We start from the raw sequence: 23604 nt of genomic DNA on the forward strand, positions 1-23604 counted from the left end.
AAATCCCCAGCGCCCCCACATATACCTGTTTACGGTTTTTTTTGCGCGAGTTTTGTCCCTTTGGATACGCTTAACAGTTATTGGTGTGCTACAGTGGAGGGAACAGCTACCAGAAACAAAGAGAGGAGTTACAATTTGCGGTTGAAATTTTTAACCAAAAATGGACTGTTCGAAAACGTAAGTGCATTTCTTTTTAAACTTTTAAATGCCTTTCATTACTTTTATGAATACATTTATTATGGCAATGTGTAGTGCTATAAATGTACATACTTAGGTGCTTTCAAATATGTATTGTATAGCTATAATTCAATCCCAAATGCTTGCGTATCCATATGGCTACGCTAGTCTTTTCCCGTGTCAAATTATTTTGATTACTGTTCGATGTTTTTGGTGTTTTTTTGTTATATATACACAAAATCTAACGCCAATTTTTGGGCCCATTTCAGATCTAATGAAGACTTAACTGTTGGAGACATATTAAATTTGTTAGAAGAACCTGGGACTGACGATGACGATTTGCTCGATATGGAGATGGAGATGGAAACGGATATATTTATTTGTCCTCCCGAATCGAACGTATTGACCGATGACAGTGCCGAAGAAGATGATGGCGGTCTTGTAAATAATCTTAGTCGTCGTCAACTTGCTGCAAATGCAGAAATGCGAATTAGAGGGAGACAGGTCGGAGGAAACGACAACTTTACGAGCTACGAAGCGAGTACAACACGCATATGGATTGATGGAGATTTAGATCATATATATTAAATAAATGTTTTCTTTTATGTAAATGGTTGCTTTTTATTTCTCCTTGGTCCTTCAAAGTACCTACATATATAATGATTATTTTTAGGGGTTTGGTATTGGTCAAATTGGTCAAAATTCCGATGTTTTGGGGTGTGGTATGTTTGTAACAATTCACCGAAATATTGTTTTTACTCAAACCCTTAGCTTGCAGGTATATTTTGTATCTGACAAAATATGTATACTGATTTTATAAAAAAAAAATATTGATTTTATGAAAAAAAAATATATATCTTGGCATCTTGGATTTTTTTTCTTTTATCTAAAAATATTTTGGAGGGCAGGATATTCGTCTAGCGTATTGCGATCTGTTGTCACGCAGGATTACTGACACGCCCCCTGTAACGACGAGCGTAGCCATATGGCTACATGGATTTTTACCTGAAAGCGCTTTAATTTTTTTTTTTATTATTTTTGCTTGATTAAGATGAATATTTGTCAAAGAAATATGGTTGAAATATTCTTTTATTAATGAAAAAAATCTCTCGTCTCTGGAGGGTTAAGGTTCATCGTCTATATTTAATTTAAGGTTTTAGGTCATATCTCAAAAGTGCATATTTCCTTCATTTAAATTGAAATTTATACATATGTATATATATGAAAATATGTACGATGTAATAATAATTCTTTCTAGTGATTTTTCAAAATTGAAACTCAACTATATGTAAGTATTTTTCCAGTAAAAAAATAATACATATTTACAACGTCGATAATCATTCGTCTCTCGACGCTCCGTGCAAACAGACGTACTGAAGACGTACTCTCTGTGCGAGCGCTCATAATTAGAGGCCGGAATCTGAAGGGGCTGTTTATTGTTTCTAAGATTGTAAATGCATTGTTAAAGGTTTACCGAACCTTTTTTACAAAGCATTTACAACAATTGAACAATAGGCGGCACGTTTCCGGCCCCTTCAGATTCCGACCTCTACTCATAATACAGCGATACGTCATACCGTCAAAAAACCCACACCTTTTTAACATACACAACAAACACCTCTCATAAAACGAGCACCAAAAGAACACATGTCAGCACCATACAAAGATTCAACATGAAAAAACGACTGAAGAAGACACTGATAGCTACAACTGAAGCTCCTCAACCAGCCTGCTCTCAGACCGTTGAGATGGAGACTGAGTGGCAGTTTCCAAAACACATGGCAAAGAACGTGAAAGATTTTGCTCCTGAATTTAAAATTCAGGAGAAAAACAAATTTGACGGACTACTGAAAGTTTCCAATGTCCCCAAAAGCGGTGGAAGAATCCCGCCCATCATCATGACAGCTACTGGCACTCACGGCAGCATGATCGAGTCGAACAAGAAGTTTGTAAAAGACTTCACAATGACTTACATTGGTCAAAATAATATCAAGATCCAATGTGAAAGTCTTGAAGACTTTTACAAACTTCGAGATGGACTTTTAAAAACACCGGATCGTCAATTCCATACCTTTTACAGGAAGGAGGAAAAGGAAGTAAAAATTGTCGTGCGTGGATTGCCGCAATTGCCGGAGGCTGACGTTAAAGATGACATCGTCAGACAGGGATTTCCAGTATCCAAAGTCATACAAACATTGAAGTATAATGTATAGAATAGTCATTCCTAACAAAAGTATCGCTTAAAAGTGAGCCATCGAAGAGAGAGACGGAAAGTCAGAAGAGAGACAAAAGAGTGAGGAAAAAAAAATCGTGCAAGTGATCGTCCCTTATCGTCCCTTGACGTTCAGAGTGGCATTGGGCATATTTTTATTTTATCTATTTACGAAGTATCAATAGATAAAATATTAATTTTAATTCAATTTAAAAATACAAAATATTACTTTTTATCTCTATTAACAGCTTTTGACCCATAGGAAGTTGCGCTTCCACCTCTTTCCCACCCTTGTATCAGTGGTCCATAAGGGTACTCCACTATAACCAAGGGGACTCAAGTTATCTTTAGTTTAAACAATTTTCACGATAGTTACAATACATATAAATAAATAAGAAAGCTGTTTACGCGAAATTAAGTGAAAATTTTAAATAGCTGCCCAAGAGGATTCCTTCCTTGGGAGTGTTATCAGTTCCCAAAAGTGGAAGCCTCCTAGTCGCGAGAATTTAGTTGAATTAGAAATATATAAATATACAAATATGACATATCAATCAGAATGACATATTATAAATAATGTTAGTGTGTTAGTGTGACAATACTATACATATCATAAATAAAAGAATTTTAAAATCCTTGGAAAAGAACTGTTTTGTTAAATAAATACCTTTTCGATGAATATTTGTTAATCAAATTATCTTTTTTCGCAATGTAATAAACTCTAATTTTAACAAAATTTTCAATGGTTGCGCGAATTAACTGTAATCTATGGTTTTGTATAGCAGGCTGATCTGTAGAATGCACTAATATAGAACGAAAAATATTGGTACCCAAAAATAATTTTAATATTTTAGAAACTATTTCTACGTTTGTGATTTTGTTTGATAATGTTTTCCCGTCATTTAGATTTATTAATTTCCTTATTACAGTTTCACATTTCAGGCATATTTGGAATACATCAGATGATGGATAACATAGTCCACCCAAATTCCGCAAATTAATGAGCTTGTGAAACCACATTTCTTCTGTTGCTAACAGACTTGCAATACAGTCTTCACATTTAATTTTTTTTCATTAATAACACTGAGCAACAAAAAAAAACACTGAGCAACAAAAATTTCTAGTAATGGAAAAAACTCAGAAAAAATTATTTTTTAAAGTCGATGCTAATTTTTATTTACGTTATTTTGTATATTCGTTCAAATCGTACATAAATGACCAAACTATTCTAACATCTACCACACTCACAAACAAAACAGAAACCGACAGCTCCATAATACACCTGACGAAATCAATAACTCAATCCAAACACCTTCACATACCTAAGACACAATACATTAAACACAAACTAGAGATAACTGACTTTGTTGCAAATCTAATAAAAAGTAAAAATAAACTCCGTAAAATTTGGCGAATATAAAAAAATTCAGCATTGAAAACTTTAGTAAATAAGCTTACATATCAAATTAAAATTAGAATCAAAGAAATCAAAAATGAACCTTGGTCTAAAAAATTAGAAAAATTAAGCTCAGTTGATGGCTCTCTATGGAAATTAGCTAAAGCGATTCGCAGGACATAAACCTCGATTCCTCCATTAGATGATGCAGGAATCACAGTGACGCATGATTGCGACAAAGCAGAACTCTTTTCAATATCTTTCCAAAAACATCACACACTCACACTCACATTTCAATCATATACCAACGCATAATAAAGTCAACCGGTCCATTTAAATCATCACAAAAACTCCCACTAACAGTACTAAAAATATAAAATTGGTGCATCCGTATGAAATCCAAAATATAATACGTAATTTAAAAAATAAAAAAGGCACCTGGGCGAGATTCAATAGATAACATCATAATCAATCGACTTCCATTTAAAGCTTTAGTCTCATTATCTAAAATATTCAATGCATGTTTACTCACCGGGTATTTCGCAGAATACTGGAAAACAGCCAACGTAAATCCCATACTTAAGCCCGATAACAGCCCAAAAAATTCGGCCAATTATCGACACATTAGCTTAAACCAATTTCAAAGTAAACCATTTATTCCTAATTTATATAACTTATCTAATAATATACTCCTATCTATAGTCTCAAACACTCGTTTAAAGTTTAGAAAAACTGCTCCAACAACCATGTTAGATTCATCCATCGCCTCCATCCAATCAAAAACCACCAACTGGATAACGGTTTCTTTTGAATGTTTCTGAACCTTCCATGCATCTGGGACGGATCCCACTTCTAATGATTTATTTATTAATTTCAGTAACTGAGGTCCAACAATGTCCCAAGTTTTGATTAAAAACTTTGATTTCCAAGTGTTGGAAATCAAAGTTTTAATTATACGCCACATTTTTGTGGGTTCTTTTTTTCACCATCAATATTTCTTTCATGCAAGCTACTATCATCACAATTAAATATGGCAATGCTGACTTAAATATTGCTGCAGAATATTGTCCTCCAAAGCATACCATCACAAAATACCAATTTATAAACATCTTTAATTTCCTTGGGCCAAGATTTATTATTGGAGGAGACTACAACGTTAAACATACAGCTTGGGGATCACGACTTATAACTCCTGGTAAAGGAAACAACCTTCTATACGCGATTCAGAGCTCCTCGTGCGAGTATCATTCCTCACAAAAACCAACCTTCTGGCCGACCGACAGTAAAAAGGTACCAGATTTAATTGACTTTTTTATATCCAAAGGAATAGCCCCAAACCACATTGAGGTCGAAGGAATAGAGGACCTTACTTCTGATCACACACCAGTGCTGATGACACTGAGCACACTGGTAATTAAAAGAATAAGGAGACAGAACCTGACAAATAAACGCACTAACTGGGATATGTTCAGAAAAAAACTAGACCAATCAATAAATTTAATAGTGAAACTTAAAACTATAGAAGATCTCGAACTACACACTCAAAATTGTATTGACTCTGTACGAGAGGCTGCGAAAGAAGCTACACCTGTACCAAAAGAAAAACCAGACCAAATCATTAATAACCCCATGGAAATTAGACAATTGATTAAAGAAAGACGTAGAACAAGACGAATATGGCATAGAACCAGAAATATTGCAGACAAAAGAGAATTTAACCACATAAGTAACAAAGTTAACCGACTTATTAAAGAGCATAAACAAAATTGTTTTGAAAAATATTTGGAAGGTTTGGGCCCTGCAGCTGATAAAAATCATTCACTATGGAAAGCAACTAGGAAATTCAAACGACCAATTCTACAAATACCACCTCTGAAAAATGCGCAAGGAGAGTGGATAAGAAGCAACAAAGAAAAAGCTGAGCTGTTTGCACAACACTTAGACAGTATTTCTTGATGTCAAGAAATACAGCCGGACAATACTTTTTTTCTTCTAGCGATTGCTCTATTTTTGAAATAACACGGTGCACTTGATCGATGGTAGAATGTTTCGACCTAAATCCAAATTGGAAGTCGGGAACATCGATTAAGGGCTTGAGTCTTTTTAATAATAGTTTTTCGAATAGCTTAGAGATCGCAGGCAACAAGGATATTGGTCTGTATGATGTTACTTGTTCGGGTGACTTTTCTGGTTTCTTCAACATTATGATTTGAGCAGTTTTGAAGCACTCTGGCACATGCTTGAGCCGGAAACATGCATTGTATAAGTATGTTAGCATGATAATAGCCTTTTTCGAAAGTTCCTTGAATAGTCCCGGTGAGATTTCGTCAATTCCAGGTGCCTTTTTAGAATTTATATTGTCATCTATTTCTTTAGCTAATTCCATAGGGGTGACAGTTTTGATTAGTTGCTGTGGTTGATACATTGGTGTATGATCAGCATCAGATTGAATATTGTATGGTTGGAATACTGTCTCTAAGTGTTGTGCAAACAGCTCAGCTTTTTCTTTGTTGCTTCTTATCCACTCTCCTTGCGCATTTTTCAGAGGTGGTATTTGTAGAATTGGTCGTTTGAATTTCCTAGTTGCTTTCCATAGTGAGTGATTTTTATCAGCTGCAGGGCCCAAACCTTCCCAATATTTTTCAAAACAACTTTGTTTGTGCTCTTTAATATGTCGGTTAACTTTGTTACTTTTGTGGCTAAATTCTCTTTTGTCTGCAATATTTCTGGTTCTATGCCATATTCATCTTGTTCTACGTCTTTCTTTAATCAATTGTCTAATTTCCATGGGGTTATTAATGATTTGGTCTGGTTTTTCTTTTGGTACAGGTGTAGCTTCTTTCGCAGCCTCTCGTACAGAGTCAATACAATTTTGAGTGTGTAGTTCGAGATCTTCTATAGTTTTAAGTTTCACTATTAAATTTATTGATTGGTCTAGTTTTTTTCTGAACATATCCCAGTTAGTGCGTTTATTTGTCAGGTTCTGTCTCCTTATTCTTTTAATTACCAGTGTGCTCAGTGTCATCAGCACTGGTGTGTGATCAGAAGTAAGGTCCTCTATTCCTTCGACCTCAATATGGTTTGGGGCTATTCCTTTGGATATAAAAAAGTCAATTAAATATGGTACCTTTTTACTGTCGGTCGGCCAGAAGGTTGGTTTATGTGAGGAATGATACTCGCACGAAGAGCTCTGAATCGCGTATAGAAGGTTGTTTCCTTTACCAGGAGTTATAAGTCGTGATCCCCAAGCTGTATGTTTAACGTTGTAGTCTCCTCCAATAATAAATCTTGGCCCAAGGGAATTAAAGATGTTTATAAATTGGTATTTTGTGATGGTATGCTTTGGAGGACAATATGCTGCAGCAATATTTAAGTCAGCATTGCCATATTTAATTGTGATGATAGTAGCTTGCATGAATGGTTCTCTGATATCTTTTTGTTCGAAGTGCTGGATATTTTTTTTGATTAAAATAGCAGTACCACCGCGAGCTCGTTCACTAGGATGTGTTGTCCAATAAGCTGAGTATCCATTTATCTTTATGTAACTTCTTTGTGAAAAGTGTGTTTCTGATATTAGGGCTAGATCGATGTTGTTTGTCTTTAAAAACACTTCAAGTTTATGGACTCTCTGATTGAGTCCGTTTGCATTCCATGTTAATATGCGTAGGGAATTATTTGTCATTTTTATTATGTTTACTTGGTGATTTCCAATGATTTTCAATTTTTTCCACTCTGGTTATGAGCCACTTGAATTGTTGTTTTATTTCAGTTTGAAAGTCATATAGCAACTGCATCATGCCACCGATGGTAGGTTCAGTTGATTTATTTTTCTGTCCAATATCTTGTTTGCTTTTGTCTGTTTGGGACTTAGCTGCTTCACTATATGTTTTGTCCGCAGTAGTTTGTTTAGTAGTGTTTAGTTTAGTGTTTTGTCGCAGTAGTAGTTGTCAACAACTTCAATTTGATTTTGTTGTACGCGTTGCGTTACTGTTACCTTTTTGGGTTGTGATGCTTTTATCTTTTTTTTATAGACCTCACACCCCCTGTAGCTAGCTGGATATCCTTGCTGGCCACACAGGGCACAAGTTGGGGGAACATTTTTCTGCTTGTTGCATTTTGTTGTGTGATGGTCTGCGGCACATTTGACGCATTTAGGTTGTCGATTGCAAAAATTTTTTGTATGCCCAAGTTGTTGACAGTTTGTACACTGAGGGATGTATTTTACTTTCATTGGTGGTTCAATTGTTACTCTGCAATGTAGAAGTTCTTTGATACCATATACTTCTTTGCAGTTTTCTTTTGGCACCAGGTCTACAAAAAATAGTGGGAAATGTTTTATTTTTCTTTCACCATCGGTTGTAACTTTCTTGATGATATTTGCCACATTGGCCACTTCATATCCTTTATCTTTGAAAGAATCTTTTATCTCATTAACGTCTGTTGATGGCGGTAAACCTCTAACAACCACTCTATAGCACCTTTCGTTCTTGAGTTGATAGGTGTGGTACTCTAGATTGTGAAGGGGGCTTTCGTTGTCTTTACATTCACGTTGTTTTAAATCATTTAGTGTTTTTTTGATTTTGCGATAATCTTCTTCGGTTTGTGTAGTGATTTTGATACTATTATTAGAAATTAATTTAAATTGACATTGAATGGGTGGTGTTTCTGTTGTTGATAATATATGAGCTCTAAACTTATTGAAGTCAATAACATTGCTCACATAAATAGGCGGTGGAAGTGGTTGTTTGTTAGGTTTATTGGTTTGCTGTTTTTGTGTTTCTTTCAGCTTATTTTGCGGGGAAGATAATACTTTGTCTATTTTTCTTTTTTTACTACTTTTCTCTGCATTTTGGCTAAGTTCATTTTCAAGTTCTTCTTCATCTGTGTGGTAGTCTTTATTCATATTGTCAAGACTTTTGCTCCTATTTAGAATCGATGTAGAAGGCCTGGATTTTTTTTCCATTATTTCAATTCTTTTCTTTAAATCGGTTATAGTTATCTCATATTTTTTGCATCTGATTTCATATTGTTGGCATAGATGTGTAAGTTGATCATAAGGATCGTACTGCTGCGCCAGTGGCACTGGATTATCTGTGTTCATTTTTCAGAACGGGTGCAAAACTGCACCGCGCCGGTAACAGCGTGGCAACAGTTTGATTTTGTTGTTGTATATTCACTTATTATATTATATTATTGCAACTTTAAATTTTATTATAATAATTATTATATATTTATAAAATTTATAAATGTTATATCGAACGCGATAAGGCGATAACGCACATCGACCGATTGCAACCGTGTACGGCGACGAACTATCTGATGATTGAAAAGTTCATTTCTGTAAATACATAAACTCATTTATGGACAATCCTACATTGATAAACTATTCTTAACTGTATGGATTACATTACAATTTCATTGTTAATATGATTACAACTTCAATTTTATCATTAAAGCAATCTTAGTATTAATAAACTATTCTAAACTGTAAGGTTCCCGGCATAAATGAGTATACATATTTATATATACATAAATGAGTATACATATTTATGAGTATACATATTATGAATATACAATTTTAAGGTTCAAACATCTTTTCAACTGGACTTGATGACTATGATTTATAGAAATACTACATATTGAGATTTTCAAGTGCCTTTAAAGTCATTTAGATGCGATATCACTCAACAATACAAATAGTTATAAATAATAATTAAATTAATTTGTAAATTATTATAATTCAGTATTATAGAAATTTTTATTTTCTCCTTTCTGTAACACTAAAAAGTAGAAAATAATAAAACCCTTAGTAAGAAAAGGTTTTTTAATTACTTACCTCTTATGTATATAATATTAAGATATATATTTTTTAGGTTGACCGGAAATGGTACCTCCCCTTATAGGTGTCCTCTTATTTTAAGTTTTTGAATTCAATTATCTCAAAAATCGCTGACTGAATCGGACTGAAGTTTTTTTACTTGTAATAGAAATAATAAATAAATACTTATAATCTTATATATTTTAAATATTTTTATCTAAACCGGAAGTAGTACTTTTACTCTAGAGCAGGCCTGGGCAAACTGCGGCCCGCCACGCAATTCGTGATTATTTCAAAATTATTTATTTTCCTTCAATTTTTTTAAAACAGTATTTATTCATTTTTTTTAATATATCCGTGAAGTGATTATAATACAATCCCATGTATTATAATGTATCCGTGAGTATAATTTATTATAATGCAATCACATTTATCGACTTGTGACTTGTCACGGGGTTGGGTTGTGTGCGAATAGTTTTATCTGCAATTCGTGCGATTCGAATTAGCGCGAGAAGTCCTACGAAGTGGGCTTTTTTTTACCTAAATTCATGGTAATTCCATTGTGAACCATCCATTCGCCAGGTGTTAAATCATAAAAATAATCCCTAAGCCTTTTTTGACCATTTTGTGAGTATATTTCGACTGGCCAACACGGGTAGGTAGTGACGGGTTATATGTGATGTATGTGATGATCTAAAAGCGGCCCATACCTCTTAGTAATATATTTAATTACATTAGTTTAAGCCGGGATCATAATTTTGATTGAAACCCCAATCATTGAAATCTTTTTGATTGAAACCCCAATCATTGAAATCATTTTAAGTGAGTATGTACGTGAGTATAATACTAATAATAGTACTATAATAGTAATAATAATAGTACATGTGTATATGTACCGTTTACCATGCACCCTTTTTTTTTAAATTACCGATATTTGCATTTTCGGTAATTTCACATACCGGCTCGTCATGGAGACCGACTACATACGTATGTCCTAGGGTTTCTGACCCGGGTCGACCCGGGACAGACATTCCCGGGAATTCACGGAATTTTTGTTGTCCCGTGTCCCGGGAATTTTTATCTTGAATCCCGGGAATTGGATTTAGAAAAATCTTGAAAACATACAACATTTTCACGACTGCACGAAGGTAAATAATAAATCAAATACACAAAGAATCGTAAAATATTCTCAAAAATTAAAATCGAAGAAAGAAGAATTTAAAGAAAATTTAAATAATTCTGATTTTATACCGAGCAAAACATTCTTTAAATGTTGTACTAAAAGCGAATTTATATCCTACGGTGAATCTATTATGAAGCGAGTATATCCTTCTTGTATTGACGATTCCACAATGGAAGAAACTCTCTTAGATTCGGATGAAGATGAAACAATTGTGTGTTTGACGATGAATGAAGAATTAAATAAGGAGTTATCAAAGACGAATATACAAAATAACGTAAATAAAAATTAGCCTCGACTTTAAAAAATAAAATAAAATATACATGCTGACAGGAAAAAAAACCGATAATTTAAAAAAATTGTTTTCGTCCATTATAACAATAAAATCAACTTCGACCGAAACTGAAAGAGTTATTTCCATTGCTGGAAAGTTTTGTACCAAATCTAGAATTAGACATTCGGATTCTCATTTAAATATTTTAGTATTCTTAAGAAGCCACTTTAAATAAGTTTACTCTTATAATTACATTTTGTCGAGTTAATCGATATATTATGTATTGTTTTGTAAATAAATACATATTTTTTTATTAATAAAAAATATATTAAATTGAAAAAAAAAAAGTTTTTTTACATGTGTCCCGTTTTTTTTACAACGATCCCGGGCTCCGTCCCGTGTCCCGGGAATTGAAAAAGTCCGGGAAATCAGAAACCCTAGTATGTACATAGTTCGAAAAATCATAGTGTAAGTGAATATAGAAGTATTTAGAAAAAAATAAAAATATTCATATATTTTTTTGATTTTTAAATGCTTTTTATTATTACAAAATGATGTTCACAATACATCTTATATCTATTTTAATAGCTACTGATCTACTGATCATTTTCTATTTTACAATTTAATTTAATTTGGTTAGTAATCATAGTATTATATTATTCTAATGTTAATCTACAGCATAATAGGAAAAAGAGCTCAAAAACTTATACATATTTATATAAATATATGTGAGAGTAAGGAAATTCAATCCAATTCAAAAGTTTCTTTCCAAAAGTAACGCAACATAATCATTTCGTCGATTTGAACATTCGCCAATTATTTTCCACGTGTTTTTAGCAGGATCGTACACCTGTATTTTACTATTCCTCCAACCCCCTGAAAAAAAAATTAATAATCGACTAATTACACACAAACTAATTTATATAAATTTCAAGAATCGAACGGATGCCCAGAAATAACGTATTATAGTTTGTGTAAACGCACCAAAACATATTATCTTCTCATTGTGATAAATTGCCTGAAATCCACTATCTTTTACAGGCATATTGCTTACATCAGTCCAACTGTTACTGCTGGGATCGAATTTTTCTACTTGACCGATAAAGTCAGTACCATTGTAACCACCAGTGCAATATATTGAATCGTTGACAACAACCGCCTAAAAGTCGCAAAAAAATTAATTAGATACTAGTTAGAGAGTTCGTTAAAAATTATGATTATCGGAATATAAACAGGTCAGTAGACAGTCAGTACTTATCATGTGTTATATTTTTGTTAGATATCTATAAGTTTAAACTTACATATAAGTCACTTATTTTCCATTTCATCGGTCTTAACATCGTCCATTGATTTGCATTTGGGTCGAATACTTCAACCGAACTTAAGTTATCACCAGAAGCAGAAATCCCGCCGAATACATAAATTTTTTCCTTATAGACTACTGAGGCATGATCGCTTCTACTTTCATTCATGGAGGCAACAATTTTCCAGCTGTTTTCAATGATATTATACCTGAAGCGAAACAAAGAAAAATCTGTATTCATATAACGAATTCAATATTGGAATGATGTGAAGACTATCACGAAATACACTCACTCTTCTACGGTGTCCATTGGATGAATAAGAGAGTCGTGTCCACCGGTGACAACGATTCTTTCGTTAATAATGACTGATGTTCCATTAGACCTGTTCTTGTTCATCGGTGCTAAGTCGGTTAACTGTTTTGTGTGTAAATTTAACGAATAAACCTGAAAAAGTCATGCTTTTAAGTATTTTTTCTGTATAATTAAAGTTATTTAAAATTAAAACTTCACGCAAATTCAACAATACTTTAATTGATTTTGGAAAAAAATTTTAATTGATTTTGGAAAAATACGTCAAAATACAAATAAATTTAATTGCATCAATTTTTTCTTTAATTCAATGCAGTGGCGTTACAAGTCCAGGGGTGACATCAATGGAAAAATAAGATTTTATAAGTTTTTGTGAAATTATTTTCATCCAAATATTCTATACCGCGAGACGAATACAAGTATTTTAATCATGCACATAATACATATATACTACATACATTTAATATAAACATATGTATGTACATTTAAGCAAAAGTTATGTAGAAAATGTAAACATAAATTGAACATGTAAAATTAAAAAAAAATAAAAACGCGTAATAATTTACCTTCTCGTTCATTCATATCTTGTAATTTGGAATTTAAAATATTGGACCATAATGAAAAAATCGCGCAATGCGCAAAATAAATACAAAAACAAGAATATAAATATTAAAAACAGGTCTAATGTAAATGAAAAATCCGATTGATCACAATGATGATAAAATAAAAAATCGTTTATTCGTTTTGAATGTGTACTTTTTAATTTGTGCTGATCCTGCCTTCGATATTATTTTAAATTTATGATGTATAATTAATTATATTTAATGTCTATCTTGTTATTCAACGCTTCTTATTTTATCACTAGTTGTTGTACCCGGCTTCGCTCAGCATTTGTAATATAAACAGCTTAAACATGGCGAACCTAACAGTAAATATTCATTTGTTTTTTTATTAAACTTTTTTGAATCGAAAAAAATATAATATTCAACCAATTTAATTGTCGTCATAGAAACTTTGTTTCGTTTTCGAAGTTCCCAACCAAAATATTTACAAACATACATACAAAGTCTCTTTCGAAATTATACATAAGATTACTGTGTTCCTTAAATTACAATAAAATTTAATTTGTTTTAAGTTGGTCGTCGCCATTATTCCGACATCGAAAGATAAAAACCTTGTTGTTTTTTTAGTATGAGATATTATTTTCGATACTTTTCCTTATGTTAATTTATGACTTTGAGGTTGGAGGGGGGGGGGGCACTGATTCAATGTATAACAATAATAACTATGACATATGAAGTATGTATAATTGCATACCTTATCATTCAACCTGTTTTCTTTTGTATCCCATCCACCAAATATAATCAAATTATTTTTAAATGTCTCTGCCAGAAAAAATGTGATATTTATATCAATTTTAAAGAAATCGGTCCACGAGTTAGTATTAAAATTGTACATTTCGATCAAACCAGATATCTTAAATAAAATAATACACTATTATATATGTATGTATGTAACAAAAAAAAACACGTTTATTGTACTCACCTCATTATTATTTCCTCCTAAAATTAAAACTCGTTTATCGATATTTCGGAAATCGGAATTCATCAATTTCAGAGAAGCTCTCTTTTGAGGAAATTGGTGCCAAAGTATGGCATCTAACAGTAATTGACATTCTTCAACCGATTCACAGCACAGGGCCCTCACTTCTTCCAGTAAAAACTTCAAAAACAAAACAGACACAAATATCAGATCTCTGAAATCGACTCATTATTAGATACATACATATGAAAATTAAAACCACCAACCGAAACAGAACAACATGGTAACCTGATACATGTCATTAGTGAATATAGATCCTTTTTCCTGTTGATCCAATCATATTTAATCCACTGAGATAGTCCTCTGAATACCTGCTCTTCTGATGACACTTTCAAGCCATCGGAAGAAAGCAATTGTTTCACATTCTCAATTGACAAATTCAGAAACCGTATATTCGTTGTTATCTTAAAAATCAAAACATTTATTTTAAATATTTTATCAAAAACACTATTTAGAAATGTTAAGATGCAGACCTACCTTTGAGAAATTATTTATGAAGTAATTATCAATATCTCCGAGTCTTTGTGATACTTGACTGTTGTCTCGAAATATTCCTTCTACAAATAAATAGCAATAATCTTTTAGCTTATCTAACTGCCACAACTCCGCCAATTTTACAATGTTTGCTATCTGCTCTATCCGTAATTCCTCTGTACAACAAAATAATAACATTCATCCATTGAAGTACAAAGAAAATCATTAATTAAAAATTCGTTCCTACTCACCAATAGTCCCTTTATATAAGAATTCAATAGCTTTGCTCACAGATATTTCTCGGATATCCTTAGAATCCATTTCCAATACTCGTATATTATCATTCAATAATCTTCTAAACAACGCACTCGCCATATGCAGAATTGACTTGTGAACTGCATATCTAAAAATTGCATTGTGAATTAAAATCAACAGGTTTACAATGTTATACTTCTGAATTTGATGAAAGCGATTACCTTTTGTTTTTGATTATTAATTTTATATCACTATACATACTTTGCGCATAGAAATTTTGCATCCATTGTATGTGGGAAAATCCATGCTTCATTTGAGTCTGCCGATCGAAGTCACCCATTTTCAAAAAACGAACTTTAAGAGTTTACTGAAAATAAAATAAATTGGAACAGGAGTAAGATAAGCGACCGAAAGACAGACGTATAAATAGACTGTTTTAACAAATGTGACCAGTATATGTATGTAAATGTTTACCTTCTTGTATATTGAAGTCGTTCCCTTGAAAATTACTCTTAAAACTGTCTATATTTTGCACTATTTATACATTTTAGTGTGTGTGTGATAAAAAAATATCTGACATTATCTAACAGATAATAGGCATAATTCGACATAATCTAACAGATAACAGGATGTAGACATTCCTTTACCTTAAATAGAATTCTATTAAAATCAAACAGAAATGTTTGATTTTAAATGTTCATAAATTGTGTTCACAATTCATTCTAATACCTATTGATCGAGTGATCATTGTTCCACTTATTATATTTGATGATATTCCGCTTATTATATTTTTTGCTAGTTTTTAAAGTATTATCTGATTTTAATTTTAGTGTAAACAGCATTATGAATGTTGTAAAAATATTTTTACAACATTTTCAATTCTTTAAAATTTACACCCGAGCAACGCAGGGATATTTGAATGATTGTCTATATTGGTTACCTTCAATACCATGATACATAGATTCTATAACTTATATAATTTGAAGTATTTATCAATGTCTAATTTTTATCAATATCTTAAAATGATAATGAAAAGTTGAAAAAATTATTTTATCTATATTGCAGAAATTCAGACAAATTTATTTGTTTTCATGAAAAAAATCGTAAGCAATTTGAAGTACAATATCTTATGAACTGATTTCTATTGCAAGCTGTTCTTAGTCACGTGAAAATTAGAAACGTATTTATTTAAAGTGTTTATTCTACAGATGTTAAATGATTGAATGAAATTTATGATATTGAATTTGGTCATCAGAGATGTATTGTTTTGTTATATTTTTACTTTAGCTATAACATAGATGAAGTTTTGTGATCATGCGAAAATTCGAACTCGAGATTTTAACTGATTCGAACTCGGAATCGATCACTGATCACGTTTTCTGGATCTAAAAAAATGTGTGTGTCTGTGTATTTTGGGTATTTTTTATCGCATACTGAAATTTATATCAAAACGACTATTTTTTTCAAATTTTTTGTTGACCTTAAATGGTACCTCACCTTGGGTGTCCTCTTTTTTTAAGTTTTTGAATTAAATTATCTCCCAAAAGGCTATTTAAATCGGATTAAAATTTTTAGAAATTGTAAATTATATACGCCAATATTTTTTAAATATATTTTCCTAAGCCGGAAGTACTTTTACTCTAGAGAATCGAGGTTTTTTATATTTTTCTCAGAAACCTTTTAATTTATTCAACTGAAATTTCTTATCTAGAAGTTTAAGCTTAATACCAAGTTATGTATAAAATTTGGTAATCATCCGTCAACCGGAAGTGGCAGTTTACTCTTAATATGTATAAATGTACATACATATATTCTTATAAAATCCTCAATTAAACATTGTCGCATAATAACTCCGCAACTAAAAAATCTAGAACTAACCGCCATCGAACTAACAATTAACAACACCCGTCACATAGTAGCATCCGCTTACAATCCTCCCCAAAAACGATTATTGGTATCCGATCTTAACAAAATATTTAAAATTGGTAGTTCGGTAGTGGTAGCTGGTGACTTTAATGCCAAACATCCGTTATGGAGTTGCGTAAACACTGACCAACAAGGCACAACTCTTTTTAAATACATTCAACTAACAGATACAATCTTACTTCATCCGGATTAGGGTTTCTGATTTCCCGGACTTTTTCAATTCCCGGGACACGGGACGGAGCCCGGGATCGTTCCCGGGATTCCCGGGATCCCGGGACACATGTAAAAACAATTTTTTTTCAATTTAATAAATTTTTATTAATAAAAAAATATTTATTTATTTACAAAACGATACGTAATATATCTATTAACACGAAAAAATGTAATTATGATAGTAAACTTAGTTAAAGTAGCTTCTTAAGAATACTAATATATTAAAATGAGAATCCGAAAGTCTAATTCTAGATTTGGTACAAAATTTTCTAGCAATGGAAAAAACTCTTTTAGTTTAAACGAAAACAATTTTTTTAATTATCGGTTTTTTCGCCTGTCCGCGTGTATACTTTAATTTCTTTTTTAAAGTCGAGGCTAATTTTTATTTACGTTATTTTGTATATTCGTCTTTGATAACTCCTTATTTAATTCTTCATTCATCGTCAAACACACAATTGTTTCATCTTCATCCGAATCTAAAAGAGTTTCTTCCATTGTGGAAAGATATACTCGCTTCATAATAGTTTCATTCGCTTTTATTACAATATTTAAAGAATGTTTTGTTCGGTATAAAATCAGAATTATTTAAAATTTATGTTACGAAAATCAGTTTTATGCTTCTTCTTTTTTCTATTTTAATTAATTATTTTTATTTTTGATGTCTTTAATGTATACTATTTCAAAACATTATTTTCTGATATGAATCCATTTTGTTTTTTTAATATAATTTTTATATTCCTCGGGTGTTAATTTTTGATTATACTGTTGCGTAGGGGTGGGTGGAAGATCCAAGTAAAAGGCCAACAGTCGTTTCACAGCATTTATTGGTGATTAAGGAGATACACGCACTGGCAGTGCTCAGTCCAGATTGACATGATATCGCCTAAGTATCGCCTTATAAGGGATAGATCTCTCAGGACATCTTCGACGTCTAATTTGTTTACCTATTGTTATGGTCACGTACGGATATGTCTTCCCACGACATTCGCTCCCGCGGAACAGATCAATTCTGGGAAGTGCAATCATTGTTTAGCTTTCATGTACTTAGCTTGTCGCTAATCCTTAAAACCACTTACACCGGTCACACGGTCTCTCAGGACGCTACCCGGCCTAATCCGATCGCAATTACTCGGCGGCTCTTTTTAGTATACGTAACAATACTCTTCTCCCATCTTTTGGTGTACCTCCTTTGTAAATTTATCTATATCTTCCTTATTGCATGTTACTGCGATTCCACTTTTATTTGTTTTTTTGCCTCCATGGATTCCTAAGTTAATAGGTTTAATTTTTGCAACACAATATTTTTTAGTCTTCTCACTATTATTTCCCTCTTTCGGTAAAATTAACGCCACTTCTTTATTACTGATAGTTTTTAAAACTTTTGTCACATCACTATAGCTCATTCTTTTATCATTTATCACTTTATTTTTACTTAATTCAATCATAATATTTTTTAAATTTTTTATTTCTTTTATATCACTAATATACTCGCTTTTATCATTTTCATCATCTTTTTCACAAATATATGAAGTTAGTTTTATTAACTAAATTTAACACAGTATTTTTGTTGTCATTAGATAAGCAATTGCCTTTGTTTACCTAGCACTGTTTATTCGCTCGGTTGCAGTCATCATAAAAAGAATAAAAAAAAAAATATATATATATATATATATATATATATATATATATATATATATATATATATATTTATATATATATATATATATATATATATATATATATATATATATATATATATATATATATATATATATATATATGGAGTTCGGTCTATCGTGTCATGCGGGGAAGACGTGCTCTGCGTTCTCCCCGCTACTACTCGCTTAAACCCGGCTATTGCACGAAATTAAATCTTAACTTAATATATATATATATATATATATATATATATATATATATATATATATATATATATATATATATATATATATATATATATATATATATATATATATATATATATATATATATATATATATATATATATATATATATATATATATATATATATATATATATATATATATATATATATATATATATATATATATATTATTGTTGTATTCAGTGGCGGATTAAGCGCTTTGGAGACCACAGGCGCATCGTAATCTAGAGCCCCCCCCCCCCCACACTAATCATAAAGTGACTTTTTTTTATTCAAATGTGAAATGTAGGTATGTATGTATGTACATAAAAAAATGTGTGTTATTTTGTATTTTGTTTATTAAATAATATATCTATTTACAATACGTATTTTGTTTATTAAATAATATATCTATATACAAAATACGGACGTACTAATTTTAATAAGAGTTTCTTTAATATTTTGATTTTAAAGCAAAAACAGCCTCTGCTGTAGACGCCTTTCGCGTCTACAGCAGAGGCTGTTTAAAAAGGCGTATTTATTCTTTAAAAATATTCCATCGTCGAGTCAATCATGAAAAAAAAACATACAAATTTGGAAAAGAAAATCAAAATAATATAACGCACCTGAATAGGATTATTTGCTTTTACACAATTAAAATTTGATTCGGAGATATTTCTATAATATGTTCGGTTTCTCTCTGTATACTCTACTTTTATTACATTATTTATGTACGTAGTAACAATATGTAGATGAAGTTTTGTGATCATGCAAAAATTCGAACTCGAGATTTTGACTGATTCGAACTCAGAATCGATCACATATATCGGTTCAGTTCCGGTTTTCGGTTTTCGGTTCGGTTCAATTTTTAGGTTGACCGGAAATGGTACCTCCCCTTATAGGTGTCCTCTTTTTTTAAGTTTTTGAATTCAATTATCTCCCAATTTGCTGACTGAATCGGACTGAAGTTTTTACTTTATCTATGTACGTAGTAACAATAGATGAAGTTTTGTGATCATGCGAAAATTCGAACTCGAGATTTTGACTGATTCGAACTCAGAATCGATCACTGATCACGTTTTCATGATCTAGAAAAAATGTGTGTGTGTGTGTGTCTGTGTGGGTGTGTATTTTGGGGATATTTTTAACACCGTTAGTTCTATCGAACTGAAACTTAGTATCGGTTACTGAAATTCTTATCGACACGACATAAATTTTTTTTAAATTTTTAAGTTGACCGGAAATGGTACCTCGCCTTATAGATGTCCTCTTTTTTTAAGTTTTTGAATTCAATTATCTCCCAAACCACTAACTGAATCGGACTGAATTTTTTTTAAATATGATAAAAATAATAATTTTTATAACCTCATATTTTTTAAATATTTCTATCTGAACCGGAAGTAGTACTTTTACTCTAGAGAATCGAAGTTTTTTATGTTTTTTTCAGAAACCTTTTGGTTTATTGAACTGAAATTTCATATCTAGAAGTTTAAGTATAATACCAAGTTAATTATAAAATTTAGTTAGCATCCGTCAACCGGAAGTAGCAGTTTACTCTTGTTCGATTTTTCTTCCACTATTTTTTTCGACCCCTTAAACATGTGTGTTCGTCACAAAAAAATTCAAGTATAATTCTTGTATCAATTTGATGAAAATAAAAAAAAATTATTATATTTTATAAACCGGAAGTGGGATTTTTTTCTCTTAGAAAGGTCGAAAATGTTGTGCCCACTACTCTGTCCACACCCCTGAACGTATTAAGCTGAAAATTTATATTTCTATCCTTTATGTACTAACTTAGATGTGGTAGGGTTTTGGTCAGAATTCGTAAACCGGAAGTAATATTTTTATTTAAAACAATAATTCATTATTTTTCAATTATTTTATTTTGACCTTTTAAATTGTTTTAAGCTTCTTGATATTTATTGTGTATAATAAAAATAGTAATTTTAAGTAAAAATAATAAAAAAATCACTTAATTTAATAAACCGGAAGTGGGATTTTTTTCCTCTTAGAAAGGTCAAAAATGTTGTGCCCACTACTCTGTCCACACCCCTGAACGTATTAAGCTGAAAATTTATATTTCTATCCTTTATGTACTAACTTAAAGCTGGTAGGGTTTTGGTCAGAATTAGTATACCGTTAGTAGTATTTTTTTTTAAAACAATATTTCATTATTTTTTCATTATTTTATTTTGACCTTTTAAATTGTTTTAAGCTTCTTGATATTTATTGTGTATAATAAAAATAGTGGTTTTAAGTAAAAATAAAAATAAAATTACTTAATTTAATGAACCGGAAGTGGGATTTTTTCCTATTCGAAAGGTCAAAAATGTTGTGCCCACTCCTCTGTCCACACCCCTCAACGTATCAAGCGGAAAATTTATAATTCTATTCTTTATGTACTAACTTAGAGCTGATAAGGTTTTGGTCAGAATTCGTTAGCCGGAAGTACTATTTTTTTTAAAACAATATTTCATTATTTTATTTTGACCTTTTAAATTATTTTTATTTTCTTGATATTCAATGAGTATAATACTGATAGTGATTTTAAGTAATAAAAAAAAATTGAACAAAATCTGACAACTGGAAGTAGAACTTTTATCTCGTGCAAGTTTCCATACATTTGCGCTCAATTTGTATCGAAAATGCTGTCATTCATAGTTATAAGTATTTCATAATCTGTCTATACGGTTCAATATCGAAATTTGTTTTGTAACCTTCTTATATTCCTCAAATACATAGATAAAGTCATGGGTTAATTTTTTTATACGTCTCCAGTATGGCACGGTTTATTTATTAAAAAAAATGAATCATTTTTTCAGATGATGCTCTGACCACAATGCTAAATCCATAGGATAATCATTAGGAGCCATTACAGTATCATTTTCACCTTTGCTTTCTTCCTCATTTTCTTATTCAGAAAACTGTTCTTCAGTCCTTTCAGGAGTCTGTTCTTCAGACATTTTAGGATGCTGCTCATTATTTTTTCCAAAAGGATTCTTATCAGTTCTTCTACAGGGCTGCTTTTCGATCCTTTCCGGTGGTTGGTCTTCGTTCCTTTCAGAGAGCTGCTCTTCAGTTCTTTCAGAAGACTGTTCTTCAAGTTGTTCCGACATTCTGGCATATTTATGTCATTAGTTAGCGACATTTTATGTAATTAGTTAGCGAATTCTTTTGTAGCAGTGAAATTTATCGAGAAAGACCAAACAATCTTACTTTACATAAAAAAAGTAGTCGTAAATCCCAATATTTTATGGAAAAATGCATAGGAATTTCAGAATTATAATTTTTCTCAGAACGATTTGGAGGCCCCTTAAATTTAGAGGCCTCAGATTTAGTACATTAACATTAGAATAATATAATACTATGATTACTTTCTTATTTACGACTTTTAGTAAACGAGTGCAGATTATTTTTTCTAGAATTTTTGAAAGCGTGCAAAGTAAGCTACTGTGTAGATAATTGGCCGGATTTTTTGGGCTGTTATCGGGCTTAAGTATGGGATTTACGTTGGCTGTTTTCCAGTATTCTGCAAAAAACCCGGTGAGTAAACATGCATTGAATATTTTAGATAATGAGACTAAAGCTTTAAATGGAAGTCGATTGATTATGATGTTATCTATTGAATCTAGACCAGGTGCCTTTTTATTTTTTAAATTACGTATTATATTTTGGATTTCCCACGGATGCACCAATTTTATATTTTTAGTACTGTTAGTGGGAGTTTTTGTGATGATTTTAATGGACCGGTTGACTTTATTATGCGTTGGTATGTGATTGTAATGTTGTGTGAGTGTGTGATGTTTTTGGAAAGATTTTGATAAAAGTTCTGCTTTGTCTAGTGAGAGGTCCAAATTGGGACCAAATTGGGACCCTTATTATTTATTTTATATATAAACGATATTGTTAAGGTAATTAAGAAATGTTAAATACATCTGTTTGCAGATAATACTTTGATATATATATATATGTATATGTAATTGGAAAGAATTTTGATGTAATGTCTGAGATTTTAAATATAGAATTAATATATCTGAATGACTGGTTGTGTGAAAATAAATTAAAGCTGAAGGTGAATAAAACAAAAATGATGTGGTTGAATTACGTTGGCTGTTTTCCAGTATTCTGCGAAATACCCGGTGAGTAAACATGCATTGAATATTTTAGATAATGAGACTAAAGCTTTAAATGGAAGTCGATTGATTATGATGTTATCTATTGAATCTCGACCAGGTGCCTTTTTATTTTTTAAATTACGTATTATATTTTGGATTTCCCACGGATGCACCAATTTTATATTTTTAGTACTGTTAGTGGGAGTTTTTGTGATGATTTTAATGGACCGGTTGACTTTATTATGCGTTGGTATGTGATTGTAGTGTAGTATGAGTGTGTGATGTTTTTGGAAAGATTTTGATAAGAGTTCTGCTTTGTCGCAATCATGCGTCACTGTGATTCCTGCATCATCTAATGGAGGAATCGAGTTTTATGTCCTGCGAATCGCTTTAGCTTATTTCCATAGAGAGCCATCAACTGAGCTTAATTTTTCTAATTTTTAGACCAAGCTTCATTTTTGATT

The 23604-nt window shown here is 31.5% G+C and overlaps 1 protein-coding gene across 1 annotated transcript; it reads right to left on the bottom strand.

Moving 5' to 3' along the window:
• Positions 1-11576: 11576 nt before the first annotated feature.
• On the bottom strand, positions 11577-15521 carry LOC143915316 (kelch-like protein 5). The gene is made up of 11 exons (XM_077435890.1): positions 15473-15521; positions 15220-15365; positions 14995-15146; positions 14747-14919; positions 14476-14673; positions 14213-14389; positions 13985-14143; positions 12651-12802; positions 12356-12566; positions 12039-12213; positions 11577-11930 (listed from the first exon to the last, which is right to left on the bottom strand). The coding sequence occupies exons 2-11, from the start codon at positions 15336-15338 to the stop codon at positions 11809-11811; spliced, it is 1638 nt and encodes a 545-aa protein (XP_077292016.1). The 5' UTR covers positions 15339-15365; positions 15473-15521; the 3' UTR covers positions 11577-11808.
• Between the last annotated feature and the right edge of the window lie 8083 nt (positions 15522-23604).

This window comes from Arctopsyche grandis, chromosome 8 (genome assembly GCF_051622035.1).
Source record: "Arctopsyche grandis isolate Sample6627 chromosome 8, ASM5162203v2, whole genome shotgun sequence".
Taxonomy (NCBI): domain Eukaryota; kingdom Metazoa; phylum Arthropoda; class Insecta; order Trichoptera; family Hydropsychidae; genus Arctopsyche; species Arctopsyche grandis.